At 45.1% G+C, this 19,519-nt stretch overlaps 1 protein-coding gene across 9 annotated transcripts in view; it reads left to right on the top strand.

Annotated features, from left to right (window-relative positions):
- TNFAIP8 (TNF alpha induced protein 8) overlaps nt 1–19,519 on the top strand; it is a 143,252-nt gene that overhangs the window by 60,176 nt on the left and 63,557 nt on the right. The window contains exon 1 of one of the 9 annotated variants that reach the window (XM_055550207.1): nt 11,914–12,052. The exons of the other annotated variants lie outside the window; for them this stretch is intronic. Coding sequence (XP_055406182.1) covers nt 12,040–12,052 — 13 coding nt within the window. The 5' untranslated portion in view covers nt 11,914–12,039. Of the gene's footprint in view, nt 1–11,913; nt 12,053–19,519 lie in introns of those variants that run through there. 9 annotated transcript variants of the gene reach the window in all.

Genomic DNA, 19,519 nt, shown 5'->3' with positions numbered 1-19,519 from the left:
TGTCCAGTTCTAACTGTTGCTTCTTGACTTGCATGCAGGTTTTGCAGGAGGCAGGTAAGGTGGTCTGGTATTCCCATCTCTTGAAGAATTTCCCACAGTTTGTTGTGATCTACAGTCAAAGGCTTTAACATAGTCAATGAAGCAGAAATAGATGTTTTTCTGGAACTCTCTTGCTTTTTTGATGATCCAGCAGATGTTGGCATTTGATCTCTGGTTCCTCTGCCATTTCTAAACATCTGGAAGTTCTGGGTTTACATACTGTTGAAGTGTATCTTGAAGGATTTTGAGCATTACTTTGCTAGCATGTGAAATAAGTGCAATTGTGTGGTAGTTTGAATAGTCTTTGGCATTGCCCTTATTTGAGATTTTGGAATGAAAAGTATATAGTAGTGGATATATTTTAATTCCAAACTCCTGATTTATCCCTGCCCCTCCTTTCCCCTTTGATAACCATAAGTTTGTTCTCATAAGTCTGTGAGTCTATTCCTGTTTTATAAGTTCATTTGTATCATTTTTAAAGTTCCACATATAAGTGATATCATATGAAATTTGTCTTTTCTATGCCTGACTTCACTTAGTATGATAAACTCTAAGTCCATCCACATTGATTTAAATGGTATTATTTCATTCTTTTTTATGGCTGAGTAATATTCCATTGTATATGTGTGCCACGTTGTCTTTATAGGAATAGACATCTTGATTCCATGGCCATTCTTCTAACCCAAACCTTCTCCTCCCCTGGCTTTGTCCTTCTCTGTCAGCATATTTGTATACTGAGCTTTCAGGCTAAAAGCTTACGTGGCATCTTGACCCCTCATCATTCCACAGCTAGTGCAACAGCCAGTCCTTTTCATTTCTCTTCCAAACATGCATATCTCACCTCTCTCTCCTTCCCCTGCCACCACTGTTTCTCATCTTGATGGCCTCAGTGGCCTCCAATGCCTCCTGTGCTCTTGACACACCCCTCGCCCCCATCTACGTCTCAGGTCATCTGAGTATTCTCAGAAAACCCAGTAGACTGTGTCACTGCCTTGCTCTAAACCCTCTTGTCTTCCCATCACAATCAGTGAAGTCCACCCTCCTTGCCCTGAGCTGTGGGGCTCCCTGATGTGGCCCCTGGCCCAACTGTCCCATGTCATCTCTTACCACCCCCACTCCTCCTCTCCCGTTGGCCCACATTCTCTTGCTGCTTCCTCAGACTTTCCAAACTTGACCTGCTTCAGAGCCCTTGCACCCACCCTTCCCTCTGCCTGGAAGGCCCTCCCCTTAGCCTGTTCCTTATCTCTCTCCCCAACTCTTCTCATTTTTCTGCTCAGGCACCACCCCATCCAAAATGCTCCTCTCTCCCAGTCATTCTTCCCCTTGATTCTGGTTTGTTTTTCCCTTCCACAGGGAAGGAAAAACTTTTATGTCTGCTTGAAATCCTGTTTTTCTGCCTAGGGTTTTGTCACCGCTCTATGCCCAGCACTGTAGGCTGTGCCTGTACATAGTAGATGACCACTAAATACTTTGGACAGAACAACAGAATGCCACCTGTGTAACTTCATGTTTTGTGACTTCTGTGGCCTTTGGCCCCTTTTCCAGCCCCTGATCAGATCACACTGGCTTATGTCCAGGATCTCCTGCCCTGTTTATCTCAGAACCTTCTTTCTTCTGCCTCCTCCTGTTTAGCCCCTGCCTGCTCACAGCCAACTCCAGAAATATCAAGGATGGGGAAGAAGTGGAGCAGCATCTGGGATTTCGATGGTGGGTGCACAGCCACCATTCACTTCCTTCTTGACTGCTCAGTGCAAATCCCTACTGCTCTTGTTTTCTTCTTCTTTTTTTTAATTGGAGGATAATTGCTTCACAGTGTTGTGGTGGTCTCTGCCATACATCAACACGAATCATTCATGTTATATATACAAAGTGAAGTAAGTCAGAAAGAGAAAAGCAAATATCACATATTAATGCATATATATGGAATCTAGAAAATTAATACTGATGAACCTATTTACAGAGAAGAAATGGAGATGCAGGCATAGAGAATGGTCTGATGGGCCCACTGCTCCTGTTTTCTATACGCAGTCCTCTCCTTGACAATCCACCCTCCTGATTTCTTTCTTTTCTGTCTCTGTCCCTTCTCAGTCTCCACTGCAAGCTTCTTCCTCTTCTTTGTCCATCCCTTAAATGTCAGTACTTCTTAGGGCTTTGTCTGGGTCCTCTGCTGTCCTCTCTTTTTTTTTTGGCCATGCCATGCAGCATGTGAGACCTTAGTTCCCCAACGAGGAATTGAACCCATGCCCCCTGCAGTGGAAGCGTGGGGTTTTGACCAGTGGACCATAAGGGAAGTCCCTCTGTGCCCTGTTTAGTCCACTCTTTCCCTTGATGACCCCATCCATTCCTGGAATATCAGAATCTCTACGTGGTAATGACTGTCGATGGTATATTTCAAGCCTAGCCTAGACTTGTCTGTCCAGTTGTAAAGTGTTTATCAATACTTAGACATCTCACAGGCAACTCAGATGTGATGGGAAGTCAACTGAACTTACCTACTCTTTGCATTTTCCCCTCAGTAGTGATCTAACTGACTATCCAGAAGCCTGGAAGGCATCCTCCTCTACGTCAGTCAATTGCCAATATTACCGGTTCTCCCACTCAATAGTTGTAGAATCTGTGCGCTGCCTGTCCCAGCCTACTGCCACCAACTGAGACCGGGGCATCACTATCATCTCTTACCTAGATTCCTTCAAGAACACTTGACATGCCACATGCCCCCACCTCTGCCTCGGCACCAGTCTGACTTCCTGTGCTCTTATTAATCTTTACAAAATAGCCACCTGGTTGTGCATCCCCTGCTTAAGATGCCTAATTAGAGTTTTGAGGAAGTCTACATTTTTACATAGGTCTTATAAGATCCTTAATAGCCTGTTCTCAAACTGATGGTGGCTGTTACAATATCTTGGAAGTAATTGTCTCCTTTCCTTCCTCCTGTCCTTCTGCCCATCCCCTCTCCCAGTCCTTCATTTACCCCCTCTGGCCCCTGTGTTTATTACTCATTCTAAGGGCTACTGGGGGCACAGGAAGGCCTCAATAAATATGTGTTGAATGAATGTGGGAAGACAGAGGCCCTGGATAGTAACTGTCAGTGTCCTCAATCTCTGATTTAATTTGTCTTAAAATTTTTTAGGTTTCCAGAGTGAAAAAAAAAAAATCTACTTTTATGTACAATCCCATGTATATAGTTCCCTCAGCTCTGTGGCTTCCAGGGGATTATTAAAAACAGAACTAAAAGAAATATGTGGGATTCTGCTAGCAAATCATTTTCAATGTATGCTCTTTGAGTGGCCATTAAGTGCTGAGCTTAGAAGGCCACCAAACAGGACAGGGAACCAAACCACCTCTGTGACCCAGGGGCCAGCAGGGGGGCACGCTGGCTGAATGGGCCTCTGCAGTGAACGTTTTTCACCTTGGGCACTCATAAGCTGGCATCAGAATACCTGAGACTTGTTGGGACTTGTCTGAATCGTTTATTACATTTTCAAACCTGTTTGGGAAGAAAGCCTACACACCACAGTGTGTTTGGGGGCTTGCACAGTAAATCTTATTTAAGACACAAAAACGTAATCATGTTTAACCTGTAATAATATGTGAGAGTGTTTGACTCAGTTGTAATGAATCTAAAGAAGAATGGGGAAAGGCTTTTCCCTTAGAAGGTCCAGGTTGGCATTTCAGACTTCAGCCCCAGGGCTGGGAGCTGCCGGGCGAGGTTTCCAGTCTCCATCCCGTCGGAGCACCTATCTCCAGCTTCCTCGCTGTGAGGACCCGAGGGGCCTGACAGTCAGTACTGAGTCAGAGGGATCAGCGAGAAACGAATGACCCACTTCCTGCCTGAAGTTCTAGGGAGTTTTGTTTTGTTGTTTTGTTTTTCTCTTTTGCTCTGAAGATTCCCTAAAAAGACAGAAGACTGCCCTGGCCATCTGTTGATCAGCAGCCTTTGTTATTTATAGGAAATCCACTCTGCTTTCCTTCTTGTTACCAACAGGTTTGGGTGTTTTTGTTGAATAATTTTATTTATGTATTTATGGCTGTGCTGGGTCTCCACTGCTGCGCTGATTTTTCTCTAGTTGTGGTGTGCGGGCTTCTCATTGCAGTGACTTCTCTTGTTGTGGAGCACAGGGGGTGCACAGGCTTGTTAGTTGTGGCACGCAGGCTCAGTAGTTGAGGCTTCTGGACTCTAGAGCTGAGGCTCAGTAGTTGTGGCGCATGGGCTTCGTCACTCCATGACATGTGGGATCTCCCTAGATCAGGGATTGAACCTGTGTCTCCTGTATTGGCAGGTGGATTCTTTACCACTGAGCCGCCAGGGACGCCCCACTAACAGGTTTTTGAAAACCTTTTCCCCCTTATAACAAAAGCATCACTTGGGAGTGTAGTATATTTATCAATTATAATTTGACAAAAAAGTGAAAAACAACAACAAAAAAAGTTACTCTTTAACTTCAGCACTCAGAAGAAAATATTTTGTGACTATACTCTCGGCTGGTTTCTGTATGCCTATAGTTTTCTCTGTAAAAATTGTATAGTAGTTCACATGATTTCTTTTATGTATTGCTTTGTAGCCTTTGTGAATAGTTCACATGTTATTAGTTACTCTCTAAAATCATTTTTAAAGACCGTATTATGTGCCATTATATAGCTATGCCATCATTCACTTCACCAATCTCCCATTTGGATAAGTGAACTGTTTTTAATCTTTACCACTGTCATAACACCACACAACTGCCTTGCTTTTAGCAGCTGTCCACACTTGTCTCTGTTTCACTGGATGTGTTCCTGGAAGTGGTTCAAAGGACATGTGGAGTTTGAAGGTTTTGATCTTTATTGCCACTTTGCCTTCCAGACATTTGCCCTGCTCTCCATTCCCACCACGTAACAGAAACTTCTGACCGTGCTCTGTGTGGCCTTACCTCTGTGGGCCTTTCCCCGACTCCCAGCAACTTGTTCCTTGTGCATCCAGCACTAATGCCACCCTGGCCCCCTCTCCTCTCCTCTCCCTGGCGTGGCCAAGCTTGTCCTGTCTCAGGCTGGAGTGCCTGTCTTCTTGCTGCTTTTCCTGTTGTTCTCCCGGCGCTTGGCCTCCGAGGCCACCTCTGCCAGCGCAGTCTCCATCAGAACCCCCTGTTCATTTCCATCCCAGCACCTCTTGAAATCTGCCCTTTAGTTATTCACGTGTTTACTTGATTGCCACATCTTCCTCCCATTGAATGTCAGTTCTTGTGTTTTATTTCCCACAATGAGCCCAGCACCTACGTCAGTACCTGATGTTCAGTAGGTTCTGGATAAATGCGAATTGATTTTCTTGAATGAATGAAGCAATCTCCTTATCACCTAGAAATGTGCAGTGTCATGGGATGATGAGACGTGTATAACAGTGCCTCTCCCTTTGAGCAAAATGGGCTAAAGGTTGTAAGGAAGCTTCCAAGTCGCATAGGGAGATAGAGGAAGAGGAGCTGGCTTCAGGCATCGTAATGAGCTTCCTGGTGGCTCAGTGGTAATAAATCCACCTGCAATACAGGAGATGCAGGTTCAATCCCTGGGTTGGGAAGATCCTCTGGAGGAGGAGATGGCAACCCATTCCAGTATTCTTGCCTGGGAAATCCCATGGACAGAGGAGCCTCGCAAGCTACAGTCAACGGAGTCACAAAGACTTAGACCCGACTTAGCAACTAAACAACAGCAACATAGCCATCACAATGGCCTTGTGTGAACTTGAGCCTTGGGAGACTGGCAGTAGTTTGTAGCTGATGATGGTGGAATGGACCCCAGAGGCCAAGGAAAGTGGGTGAACAGGGGCCCAGAGGTAGAACAGTGCTAGGCCTGATGGGGGCAGGGCTAGGGAGCATCTTGAATCCTTTGCTGACAGTGTGGACTCTGATCCATGAGCAGCTGGGAAGTGCTGCACATTCCCCATCGGAGAATGACGTGGTAAAGTGAAGATTTTCAACTCAATTCTAGGCACAGATTATGATGTGCTTTGAAAAGATGTGCCATGAGGGCAAGTGAGTGAAAAGAGCAGGAAGCTGAGGCCTGTGATAGGATGGGGCTTTGGGGTTGAAACAAAGGAAGGCAGAGGCACTCTGCAAGGGTGGGGAGATGTGAGAGCTTGGTGGCTGGAAGGGGGAGAGGGAGATCCAAGATGACACTGAGGCTTCAAGTCTGAATGGCTGGTGGGAAGATGAGATATGCAGTGCAGAAGAGAAGCTCTTTGGGGATGAGTCATATGAATTTGCAGCAGCATATGAATTTAGTTCTAGCCCATCCTTTTACTGTATCAGGGAGCATTTTCTGGATGAAACTAGCCCACATGCCCTCCTTTGTCCTGAAAGACTTTGGGTGATGAGAGGCTAGAGGTGGGGAGACAGAAATGTAGCACAGGATAGGAAATTCTGGGCTCCTGTGGCCACCTCCTTATCTGGAAGAATAGGACCACTTAGTGGGACGGGAATACAGGGCTCTCACATCTCTCCAGGGGTGAGAGGTGTGTCCTCGGCAATGTCTGCTCCTCAGTCACCGTGTGGCAGGAGCTTGTTTGATGTCAGCCTGCCATTCAGGCTGTGAGACTGAGGAGGATGGGGCAGAAGACAAGTGATGATTGCTGTCTGCCTTAGTGCGGGGCTCTGGGTACCAATGGGATAAGGCCCCGAACTGGGTGATCATCCTTCCCCTGCAAATGGTCAAAACTGGTGTGTGTATGTTTTTCCTGGGGGCCAAAAATCAAGGAGAAACTTTACTCAAGACAGGGTGTAATTCCTGATGGCTCGCTAAGCTGAAACATTTCTGAAAGCTGGGTTTTTTCTTTTAATATAGGTTTCAAAATAGCCACGTGGGTAAAACTACAAAATGACAAAGCTCACTGTTGTCTAAAGGGGGATAGAAAGTAGAACTGCTTTCATGGCCTTCTCTGGAAAGCTGTCTTTTTAAAAAAACATCTTCTGCCACCTTGAATGCACAGGTTTTAACAAAATCCAAAGGAGAATGCGAGAAGCACAGATGGAAAGACAGCAGAACTTGGTAAATGAGAGATCGTCCAAAGCAAGAGAGGAATCAGCGATGACTGGGGGATGATGGGATCCATAGAGGTTAAAACAGAGAGGAAAATGATCAAGTTTGGTGACAGAAGGAGATGCGGAATTCAAATTGGGAAATACCATGTGTTGCATATTCACAAGAAATTCTAGGAATTTATAGAGAAATTTACTCTACCATTGGAGAATTTTTCTTGGCAAATTTAGAGTTTAATTAGTTGAGTATTTTATCATGAGGGCTCATGTTCAGTTTCACATGAAGGTTTGCAATGCAAGAATGCTATAAAATGTCAAGACTCTGTTTATACTCAGCTCAGCAGAAAATAAACCAGGTTCAAGTGCCAGCATATTTATTGCAACAGGCACTCAGTGTTTCTGTGCTTGGTAAAGGCTGATTTAATGTTTTCGTTGGTGGTGTGAGTGTGAAGAGAGATTTGAGCGTCCTAGGACAGCAGACAGAAATGCTCCTTCTAGAGTGCTACGATCTGGCGGCTGGCATCACTGTACTGCAGCTAGCAGTGAGTTGTTTATTTATTCATTTGTTTGCCTGCTTCTAAGTGACATTTTATAAAACTTGTACTTGAAACTTAGAAATATTATGTGATAGAAAAACCTGCCTTCCCACACTTCTTTTTTATGCGGCCCCTTGTGGGGAGTCAGTGTGAGGATGGACTTGAGAAATCTGCCCCCCAACCCTCCTGCCCTGTCCCTGAGGCCAGCGCTGGCCCGCAGCAGCTCCAGTTCCCACTGGTGAACTCCCTGCTCTGCCTGTCCTTAAAAGGTGGGTCGCCAAGTGTTCTCTTTATTTTCCAGGCAGTCCCCTATGTGTGCTCTCTGGTGAATCATATCACCCTTTCATGATATGATATGACAAGAAAAAAGCCAACCCGTTTGGAATAAGAGATCCCGTGTACCTGTGCTGGCCTTACCCTGAGCAAGTATGTTACATTTATGGAGCTTAGTTTCCTCAGCTCAGGGATCACGGTGCCCACCTCCCAGGGTTTCAGGGAGAGCGAGTGAACACAGGGAAATCACACATGCTGCTCAGCATCTGGTAGGGTTTCTCTGCTCTCCTCCAGGCCTGAAACATGCGCTCCTGTTGGCACAAGCCTTTTCAGGTAAGAGGTGACCATTCGCTGTCTCTGTGATAGCATTCAGAATGTGCTTCTGGAGCACTTTACCAGACTCAGGCCCTGGAATAATCACCCCTCAGCCTGCCTTCTTCCCTCTCCAATAACTCCTTCCTCCCAGAAGAGCCAAGGGACAAAGGGAATCAAGTCGAGTCAAAGAGGAGGCCCTGTTTGCGGCACTGGTTTTAGGGAGGCTGTTGAGAGGGCTGCAGTGGCAGGAAGAAGACTGAAAAGGAGGGTCTAGATAGGATTGATGGGAAGAGGGGAGGGTTGAATGGAAAGAAGATAGCAGTACTCTTGGCACTCACCGGATCATGCCCTAGGGACTAGGCAGCAAATTGGGAATGCCAAAGCATGAAGGTCAAGGTGTTTCGCAGACATTTCCAGTTCTGTCCTGGAGACTGTAGCATCTGTTGAAATACACAAAAGGTACACATTTTCATGCAGCCATAAATTGCGTTATCCTTGTGGTGATTTTGTCGAATGCACTGCTGATAAGGATGTGGGTAGCCATAGAGGAAGTGTCTTTCTTGGGGTGTGTAATAAGCAGTCAATGAAACTAGGCCAGAGAGAGCGCCTGTGTTTGGAGATGGTTCCGGGTCTCATGGCTTCTCTCTCTGCCCTGCTCCAGCTTGCAGGGCCTTGTCGAATAATCGGCTTAACCTCTTTGAAATTGTGCTTGCCACCTGGTTTCTCTGGGTGGGGGGACAGTGAAATGATTGAAGTGATAGTGCCTGGCTGTGAGATGCCCAGATAACGTGGAGAGTGTGCGCACTCAAGAGGAGAAGCTGGTTTTCTGGAAGCCTCTGTCACGTGGTTGCAGATAGATGGAGGAGAAATACGAGATAAGACGCACCCAGACGTCCCTAATGAAACGGCTTATGTACTGTCACTGCTCCGGGGTGCGTCCATCACCAGCAATGCCACTCACGCTCCCGGGGTGGGGCCCGGGGGTGTTGGGGTGCTGAGCAGTACCTTGCTTCAGCTGCAGAGCTAAGCTCACCAGAAAGAGATAGAGAACCATGCCTGCATCTGAGCACCGGTTGCCTTTGTAAGGCTGGATTGGACGGATTCCTCCGCCGCCAAGCCGTCATACTGTTTCTAGGGCTAGAAGTCACAGCTGCTGCTTCTTTTCCTGTCTCAGAGCATGGATGATACTCCAGCGTTGGATATCCGTCACAACTGTCAATCCTTAAATCTGTCGAGAATGTCCTGATTTCCTAGTTTTTCCTAGTTACAAGTCCTAGGGACGCGTAGGAGAGTTGCCTTCATATCTCCAAAGGCCACTGAAGTGGGTTAGATACTGTTACATAAGACTGTTCTCTGAATTTGAACTGCTCTACGAGCTCCCTGTCTTTAGCCTCTGTCTATAATTCTTTTTTCCCAAATCAAGTTGGATGTGGGATGAGTAGAATTTAAAATTATAACTGCTGGGACTGCTTAAAAAGGGCAAACTTTTAATAGCTTTGAACATGTAAGTCCTGGGCATTCTGGTCTCACATAAAAGAGGAAGGAGGTCTCCTGACTCCCTGCCTTATCTGTAGCCCACCCAGATGTGTTACTTTCTTTTTGGCTGTACCATAGGGCTTGCATGATCTTAGTTCCCCAACCAGGGATTGATCCCCTGGCCCCAGCAGGGAAAGTGCCGAGTCCTAACCACTGAACCTCCAGGGGATTCCGTAGCTGTGTTGCTTTATATTCTCCTGTTGTTGGAGTGCTCTTTCCAAAATCAGGGATTGGTCCTCTGGGTGTGGAGGTGCCCAGTTGATGCACGAGACTCCAACGCTTGCAGCCCACTCTGCCCTTGCCTCTCACAGGTAGGACCACATCACCGCCCTGGTCCCTGTGTTTGGAGCCCTGGCTTGGGCTGTGGGCCGTGCTGGCCGCTGTTTTCTGTGATGCTGAGCAGTTTTCCCTCCTGCTGTCCCTCCCGGCAGCTTCACCATGCTGCTCCACCCTCTTCCCGCAGCAGTGGACAGAGTGGTTCCTGGTAGGCATCTAGACATGCAGCTACCACCAAGGCCACATTGTAAGGAAACGTGAGAGCCTGGTTCCTGTGTTCAGCATTTCTGTTCTTTACATTTGGTAATTTACCCTTGGACTTGACAGTGAATCAGAGTTTGGGACGTCTTTATGATTTAGAACCCTACGTTTCCAGGAGGAGTTGTCTCTTGGCATCTTCTTTGACCCTTAATCCCTGTTGAAGTTGTCATAGCATCAAGGGGCCAGTCAGAATTTAGAGAAGTAACACAAAGGAACACAAAAGCGTATTTTCTAAAGTATAAACTTCAAACTTCTATGAGTTAGTCACATGATAATGCAGGCTACAAAGAAATGTGTAATATGTTTGTTAGTTGGTGTTGATTTGATATTTTTTCCGCCTCCTCCCTGAATTAATAGTAGGCATTTGGTTTTAATTCAGGTCAACAATAATGCTTATTGTTATTCTAGCAGTGACTATGTGTCAGACAATATGTTATTTGCGTCACATGGTTCTTTTTACATCTTGATAGCTGTTCTATGAAGTAGACAATATTATTCTCATTGGACAGAGAGCAAAATTGTTCAGAAGGTGAAGTAACTTGCAAGTCTACAAAACTAGGAAGTGGCGTGGCTGAAATTTGAACCTGACCTAGCAGACTGTAAAGCATTTGTCCATTGCATTCCACTTGGTATGGTTTCTGCTGTGTGCAGAAACAGGCTCAAAGCAGAGTGTTATTGCTGCAGAAGATAAGAATAAAGTCAAGAAACTTACCATGGAGTTGAAGATAAGATAGATCACCATAGAGCACATAAGGACAGCTGTGAGAAGATCCCAGAAAGGAAGCTCAGTTGAGGTGCTGTGGGGATTAAAGGAAGAGGCTGAGAGCCTAACACCCATTTGGGATCTTTAGGAAAAGGGATTCACAGAGGAGGTGCATGTGAAGTGGGTCTTGTGGGACTGGCCAAACCTTGCCTGGGGGGATGGATGAGGGAAGGACTTGTGGGTGATGAGAACTGTCAAATGCCCAAGGTTAATAAATAAGCTTCTAAACAGACTATTAGAACATACATGTGCCTGTATCTCTATGTATGTACCTGTGTGTATTGCATGGGCATGGATGCAGGCATACATACATTCTTTATAAAGACCTTATATTCTCTTCAAAAGCAAAAGGCTAACGATTTTAAGTAGCAAACTTGTCCGAACTCTGTTCTCTAGCTCTCCTGAGAACCAGAACACCTTTAAGCAACACTTACTATTAATAGACATTCATGTTTATACAGGCCAGGTAGGAATGAGTTTTTTTTTTATTTTTTCCGGGCTTCTATGATTAGGGCTGCTCCTTTTTTTTTTTTTTTTTTTTTAAGTATCTGCTCCTCTTTTCTAGCATGTGGAAACATTAGACTTCCTGTTTCTGCTTGATTTTGAAACTGTCTCCCGTCCTCCTATCACAGGTAATCCCTGTGTCCCTGTGCAGTCGTAGCTTACGGGTAGCAAGTGCAGGCAGCACCCAGTCTGTCCCTGCTGTGGACGTGAAGACCTCTCTGGATTCACAATGAAAAGCTACACAATGCATTCCACTACAGCTGACGAAACCCGGCTTCCAGAATAACAAGCAAGACAACTTTTAAGTGATTGTTGTTGACCAGTGTCTTCGGTGCATTGGTTTGGTATGCTTGTGGTTGGTTTTTTGAAAGGATGGGACAAATTCTTTGAATTATTCTCGAGGAAGACTCACTCCCTGAAGGCAGTACAGATGCCATGGAAAAGACATCGGCAGGGTGGCTATGTATGTTCCTCTGGTCTATGTGACTGCTGAGACTCTGGGAAGCTGTCCTTCTGATTGATACGGGGGAAAATGCCGAAACTAGGTGAGTTAAAAAGTGCCCAGACTAATTTGGTTGTAACACCTTTGTCGGAATCGATGACTAAGCACCATGGTGTTGCTGTCTACAGGAAAATAACCTTTGGTCACAGCTTTCAAGTGGTTGTGTTCAGAAAAATCACTGCTTCTCTTTTGCAAGGACTCTGGGTGTGGAGGAGCGTTAGGAGGCTAAGGGCTGTTTGAGGACTGTGGGTAGAAAAGATGGCATCTGGAGTTAGCGTGTAGACAGTTTTTATCTCTAAACGGATGAAGGATTAAAATGCTTCAGAAATGGGGCTCTGAACCTATGGAGAACTTTTGCACATGAAATTTCTCCTTCTCAAAATTTCTGTGTGCTTGGTAACTCTCAGACGTCCCTGGATCCCAGTTATCTGATAGCGTCAGGAACACCTTGTAGAGACCAGCAAACCCAACGGTGTTCATTTGTGTTCTCCCATTATGTAGGGGTTTGTCAGAATATTGACACTGCCATTTTCTCTAACAGCCAGTAAGCAATTTGGACTCACAAACAAGGCCTTCTGTACTTTAAAATACACCTTAGTCTTGTTTTTAGCCTTACTTAATACTTCTACAAGTAGATTTCATTTTATTTTTCAGGTAGATTGGAAAAGTTTTCAAGGATTGAAATACATAGAGCGTTTCAAAATAGCTTTAAAAGTTATATTGGTATTTACACATTCTTATTCAAATCAATACATCATATTTTGTTTTAGATAACTGAAATTTTTTGGCTCAGAAGACTTTCTGGACCTAAAATTGAATACTAGGAAGGAATTCAAACTTGGAAGACATAGATGAATGTTAACATATCTAGTGTCTTGACCCATGAATTGAACCTCTGGCAGCCATGCTATTTCATAGAGCCATGACTACTCCTGTTACATGGAGTGTGGTCACCTGCAGATCATATATGTAAAATGTACATTTGCCTTCCAGATGCCCAGAGCTGTGCATGTGATTCTCTGTCAACTTTATATATGTATATACACACATTCTGTCCAATATATAAAAATGGTTATGTGTCTGACTATATCACAGCACATATATACAGTTGGAATCAGAGCCAGGCTTGGTTGGGAAAGTTTTGTGGGAGAAGTGAGGTTGTTTTTTTTTTTTTTTGGAGGGGGAGTTTGGGCTACGTAATGTATTAATACTTTGGCAGAAAGCAGCAGACATAACGATTCCAAGGCTGGAGTTAAATGCATTCATGATTAAGCACGAACCATTTAGGAGCAGATTGTAAATTACTGGTTGAAAATAGCCAAGCTAAAAGTGAAGAGGCGGCAAGGAATAAGTGTGGAAGAGAACAGGAGGGGTGTGTGGGAGCTTCTGTAGCCAGTGTGGCTGGTAAATGTCAGCTTTGGATACCAGCACTGACCATGCTGCCACCTAGTGGAACTGGCTGAAATCACTGCCTCTCCTCACTGCCGGTTAAATTAGCAATGTGGTGTCTTGACTGCAGAGAAGCTCACTTTTCTTCCCCCTGGGGATTTTAGGTGAAGAATTTGAGAAAGGAGATGGATACCACTATGCTCCCTCAAACGGTATTAATTTTGACTCTAGAAAATGGAGCTGAGTACCAATATAAAGAATTTCCCATAGACAATTTTAAAAGCTGTGATCTCTTTTTAAGATTAATTTTCACAGCAGTTAAGTTGCTTTACAATGTTGTGTTAGTTTCTGGTGTACAGCAAAGTGAATCAGCCATGCATAATACATATATTCCTTTATTTTTGGATTTCCTTCCCATGTAGGTCACCTCAGAGCCCTGAGTAGAGTTCCTTGTACTACACAGTAGGTTCTCATTAGTTCTCTCTTTAATACATGATACGGCGGAGGCTGTGGTCTTGCTGAGAGTGGTGTACATGGCCCTTCAGCTCAGAGCGTGGGACATGCAGGAAGCAGCCCTTGAGAGGGTCTACAGCTGAGTGAAAGCGCACCCGTGCAGCTCTGGGCTGTCTTGGTGTTTCACGTACAGGGGCGACAGGGGAGAGCCCTCCCATTGTAGACACCACAGCCCACAGACCTCAGAGCTGGCACAGAGCTGTTCTCCTCCTCCCCTCCCTTCCAGCCATCTGTTCAGAAAAACTTACTAAATTTCTTTTCTGCACCAGGGACCCTTCCAGGTACCAGGCATATACCAGTGAACAAAGCAGAGAGAAATCCCTGCCCTTGGAGAACAGACATTCTCCTGGGAGAGATAGACAGTAAGATAAATAAGTTAAATATATAGTAGGTGGTGGGATACTATTGAATACTAAGGAAGACAAAAAATTAAGCTGAATAGGAGGATAAAGATTGGGGGTATGTGTAGGATTTGCAATTATGTGTCATCACAGAGAATGTGATATTAGACTCGCTTGAAAGTTGTGAGGAAGGCTTATGGGTGAATATCCTGGGGAAGAACATCCCAGCCAGAGGGCAAGCATATGCAGAGGTCCTAATAGGCAGTGGGCACAGTATTCCAGAAACAGCTAGAGTGCTGATAAGGAAAAGGACAGGTGATAAGACAGAGATGGTGAAGGGCCAGATTCGCTGGCATGTTGTGGACAATTAGGGGCTTCCCAGGTGGTGCTAGTGGTAAAGAGTCTGCCTACCAAAGCAGGAGATGCTGATTGGGTCCCTGGATCAGGAAGATCCTCTGGAGGAGGGCATGGCAACCCACTCCAGTGTTCTTGCCTGGAGAATCCCATGGACAGAGGAGCCTGGAGGGCTTCAGTCCACAGGGTCACAAAGAGTTGGGACATGACTGAACCAACTTAGCAGTCAGCACTCTGTGGACAATTATAATGAATTTTACTTTCACTAGGCATAAGATGAGAAGCTGCTTGATTAGTCTAATATTTTCATTTTATGGATGAAATTTAGGACAAAGAAATCAAATCAGGTATCCGTGGGTATCCAGCATCATACTGCCAAAGCTGGGATGGGAACCTGCTTCCTAACACCCCTGCCCAGGTCAGGTGTACAAGCATACATAGGCCCAGACCTCCAAGTGCAGTGGTCTATGAGGAAGCCGAGTGCTGCTGGCTCCTCGGGCAAGTGTTTGGTTGTTCCCACAGCATGAACTACCTACCTATAGAGGACCCACAGCAAACACAAGAAAGGAGCAGGCCTCTTAACTCAGAAGAGTCCTCTGCTAAAAATGTCTGAGTGTAGAGAGAAATCCTTCAGATTTTCCCAGTGGTTAAACTCAAGAATCTACAATCTTGTAAAGCTTCCCTGTGTTCATTTCTAAGTAATTGGATAGAGTTAAGAGATGATTTCTGTATTCCCAAGTGTTTGATCCCAGTTCTCAGTATCACTGCTCACCATAAAAGTTAGTAAGATTGAATATCATATTACTTAAAATGAATTTGAAAACAGGATTACCTGCTGAAGAGAGAGTGAATGGTTATCATCAAATACAGTCTGACTTGAACTAATTTTGCCTAACATTCTTGCTTTGCTATGAGCTAATTCAAACCCTTCCCCTCCCTCTTCTTCGATCTCCTTTAGATCTCATGACAGTTGTCCTCTGGATGCTGGCCAAGTCCTCCAATCGCGCTTTCTGATGAAGGTTGGGCCAGTGCTGAGTCTAGAGGACAGTGGCCTTGTGGTGTTTGCGTCATTCTTGTGTCCTTCACCACACGTGGCCTGTATCTTGTGCACGGAACGTGAGGTCTTGCATAAGGTTGTGCCATCTTGTGGAGGCACTAATTCCTAACTCTGTCCCCCTTCTTTCATTTCTTTCCTTCTAAAACGAAGCTCCCGTTACAGGTAGTGTGAAATTTATAGCACCATCTTATTCTGCATTTGTGTTTGTTTGCGTAGTGCTTTCTCTTTCACTTTGTCTCTCTCTTTTTGCCAAACATGGTAATTTCATAACTTATGTATGTTGTCTGTCAATGAGCATGCTCCTCATTCACTGCCTAGAATTTTATATCCATTATGGTTCTTCTTGTGTGAAAAAGGAACCCTAGTTTAGACTGGCTCATAACAAAGTGGATTTTTTATTAGCTACATACTGGAATGAGATTTGATTTAGCAGTCCTGTGATGTCTAGAACCCACTATTTTTTTTCCCAATCTGCCTCCTGTGATTGGGTCTCATCCTCAGCTGACTTCTCTCATGCTGGTTAAATGTCCTCTGCAATCCTAACTGCGTGCCCGCAGTCCACTGTCCAGAAGCAGAGAGAACTGGCTTTTGGAAATTCTATCAGAGTGACCTTTCCCAGAAGCCCCCAGCATATGTGTCATGTCTCACTGACCCAAACTCAGCCAGGTGCCCAATCTTAAACCAGTTTATCGACTAAGAAATGTGCTGTGTTGACTGGCTTTAGGCTTGGGTTGCCTAAACCAGTCTTTTTGTGGTCAGGGTGATGGGATCACTAGACTGGGTGGAATGGTCAAAGCTGAACCTGAGAGCTGGGGGCTGGGGTCAGTTTCTCCCTCAAACAGCATGCTGCTCCACAAGAATGGAGGGATGGAAGTGATGGAGAGTCAGCCACGGTGTCTCCTACACGGGCTTCCTTTCACTGTGTTTTTTATTTTTTCCCCGTTGCTTCTTATTGGTGACTGGCTGTGGTCTAATACAGCAAATGGAGCCCTGCATATTGGCTTGCCAACCTCTTCCCCTCCCCAGTGACAACTGACATAGATGCTCTCAGGGAGAGCAAGGATGCAGGCTCCATGAACCATACCAGCACTGCAGGTCAGAGAGGGAAGATCTCACCCCCAGATGTGGTCTAGTAAACACTGAGCAGTGAGAATAAGAACAGAGAAAATTAATTACAGGCAGCCCTTCAACCTATAGTAATTATAGGCCCCCTCAGGACACTGGAGTCCAATATAAATTAAAAGAAGAAAATCAGTGTAATACACTTTTGTGCATCATGTACACGCCCATGAAAATATTTCATGAAAGCCCCTCAAAGTTAATTGCTGTTGTTACCATCTTTTAAATAGCTGCTTTATATTTCATGATGTATATTTTGTTCATCTGTTCCTCCTTAGGGATATTCTTTTGCCACTATAAACCATGTGTCAATACACATTTGACTAAATATATTAATACTTAAAAAAAAAGCAGTGTAGTAAATCCATATGTTCCTGTAAAGAATACCCTTACACTTTTCAGATAGGAGCTTAATTGTCATATTTGATTATTTTATCTATTTTAATTGATATTACTGGGCTCTGGATAATGTAAAGACTTTGAAGCTGCACTCAAGTAAACAAAACAGGGCAATTGGTTATAAGGAGTTTCATTTAGTTTACTCTAGATGAGAGCTCCAGGAGAATGGCTGTCTAGGGCAGGTTATGGGCCTGGGGCAACATTCAGAGGGCTCTTGAGAGAGTGAAAGTCATGGTGATGTAGAGAAAACACCACTTTTGTGATGAGTAAGTTGGATTAAAAGAGGTACCAGTTTGTCTTTGTAGATGAACACTGTGGCTAGGGTATAGCATTCCACTCCCCAACCAGCCAGTATTCCCTGCCGTATCCCCAAGGGAATCTATGCACAGAGGGCCTATCAAAGTAGGGGAACCCCTTTATTACCAGAGAGCTTTGACCGAAACCCTACTGATGACCTCAAACTAGGCTGCCCACATGGGTCACAGAAATCAAGTCCAGGAACCCTGGGCTGGGCTGCAGAAGGACACGGAGGCTGCCTCGAGGGGCTGATCACAGAGAGGACACCCCCACGGTGGAGGTCTCAGAGATCTACGTCCTAGTCCTTTTTAAGTTGCTTGTGTGATGAGCCTTTGGACTGGTCATATCAACTTACTGGACCTAATTTCTCATTTGTGACTAAGTTTGAGGAATGGGGAGATTGAGAGGCCCTCAAAGGCTTTTTGGAGCACTAGCTTTCTGATTCTTGGATTCTATGCCTGGGAAGTGTCATGTGGAACTGAGGTGAGTTTAGGGGTGAGGACCTAACTCCTCTTTGCCTGCACTTGCAGACAGACAAGGGATGGCACAGTTTCTGTATTACATGCGATGGATGTCTTAAATAGCCACCGAGTGGCTTGACTGGCTGAGCGCTGGGTGTGAATTGCTCCAAATTGAGTGTTGTTCGTTGGATCCTACAGATGCTGCGGTATAGCCACAGCTCACTGAATAGTGGGATTGTTTCCTGTGCCAAGCCAGGCTTGGATTTTGGCTGCCAGGCTTGTGTTCTGGGACATCCAGATGTCAGGGATCTTGTGGGAGCAGTGAGAACAGACGGTGACTCGTGGCAGATGCTTCTGTTCTAAAGTGGTTTCAAAGCCATGGTCACGTGGCTTATCCTGGGATGAGTGAGCCCCACTTGTGTTCCAGTCTCCTGTTTTGTTAAGAGTCTGATTGCAAGGGGTGCTGCACACTGTTGTGGTTTATTGATTTTTAGTGATCCTGTTACTCAATAACCCCTGCATGCTCTGCTCTGAAATGTTAAGCCCTGAGCTCTGCCTTGGTAGGACAGGTAGTTTGTTTTTAACATCAGTCTGTATAAACCGGTGGTCCCAAACTCTACAAGAACTAGGCAAGAAATATTAAGTAGTGCTTTATATGGGCTTCCCAGGTGGCATTAGTGCTAAATGCAAGAGACTATGAGACACAGATTCGATCCCTGGGTGGGGAAGATTCCCTGGAGAAGGGCATGGCAACCCACTCCAGTATTCTTGCCTGGGGAATCCCACGGACAGAGGAGCCTGGTGGGCTACAGTCCATGGGGTCTCACAGTGTCAGACACGACTAAAGCGACTTAGTACACATACACTCAGCTGGTAAAGAATCCGCCTGCCATGTGGGAGGCCTGAGTTCAATCCCTGGGTTGGGAAGATCCCCTGGAGAAGGGAAAGGCTATCCACTCCAGTATTCTGGCCTGGAGAATTGCATGGACCGTAGAGTCCATGGGGTTGCAAAGAGTCAAGCACTACTGAGCTACTTTCACTTTCACACACGCACATGCAGTGCTTTATATGAACAGTTGGAAATCTTGAGGTCTGTGGCAGACTTGCAGAGACCAGTTCTTATCTAAAGACATTAAAGTTCAGATAAAAAACTTACGTGACCCAAGAACACTGTGAGTTGGATTCAGTCCTAAGGCTACCAGTTTGTGATTCTTGGGCTATAGGCCACCTAGCTTCAGGTTTGCTGAGCTTCAGAGAGGCCAGATTTTCTTGATGTGAGCCTTGTGTAGTTTTGTTTTTGTAGTAGACTTTGCCTTTTTACCTTAGATTAGAAAACTGACTATCACTGGAGTAAAGTGGGCCACCATGATTTTTACCCGCAAATTGCACATACTCCAAAAGAAACCATGTCCTCAATAGAAAGAATTTCTTTCATTCAGTAGCCTTGGGATACTGAATCAGTTTAGAGAAGCAGAGGTGGAAATCTCAGTCAAAACAATTCTGAATGTTTTACCTCGTTAGAAGAATTTGTATCACTAAAGGTAAGGAACCCTAGACATTTGAAAGTCATACACCTGTCT

The sequence above is a fragment of the Bubalus kerabau genome, chromosome 1 (genome assembly GCF_029407905.1).
Source record: "Bubalus kerabau isolate K-KA32 ecotype Philippines breed swamp buffalo chromosome 1, PCC_UOA_SB_1v2, whole genome shotgun sequence".
In the NCBI taxonomy this organism is placed as follows: domain Eukaryota; kingdom Metazoa; phylum Chordata; class Mammalia; order Artiodactyla; family Bovidae; genus Bubalus; species Bubalus kerabau.
The sequence above is the reverse complement of the archived record's forward strand: the minus strand, read 5'-3'. Positions and strand labels throughout refer to the sequence as shown.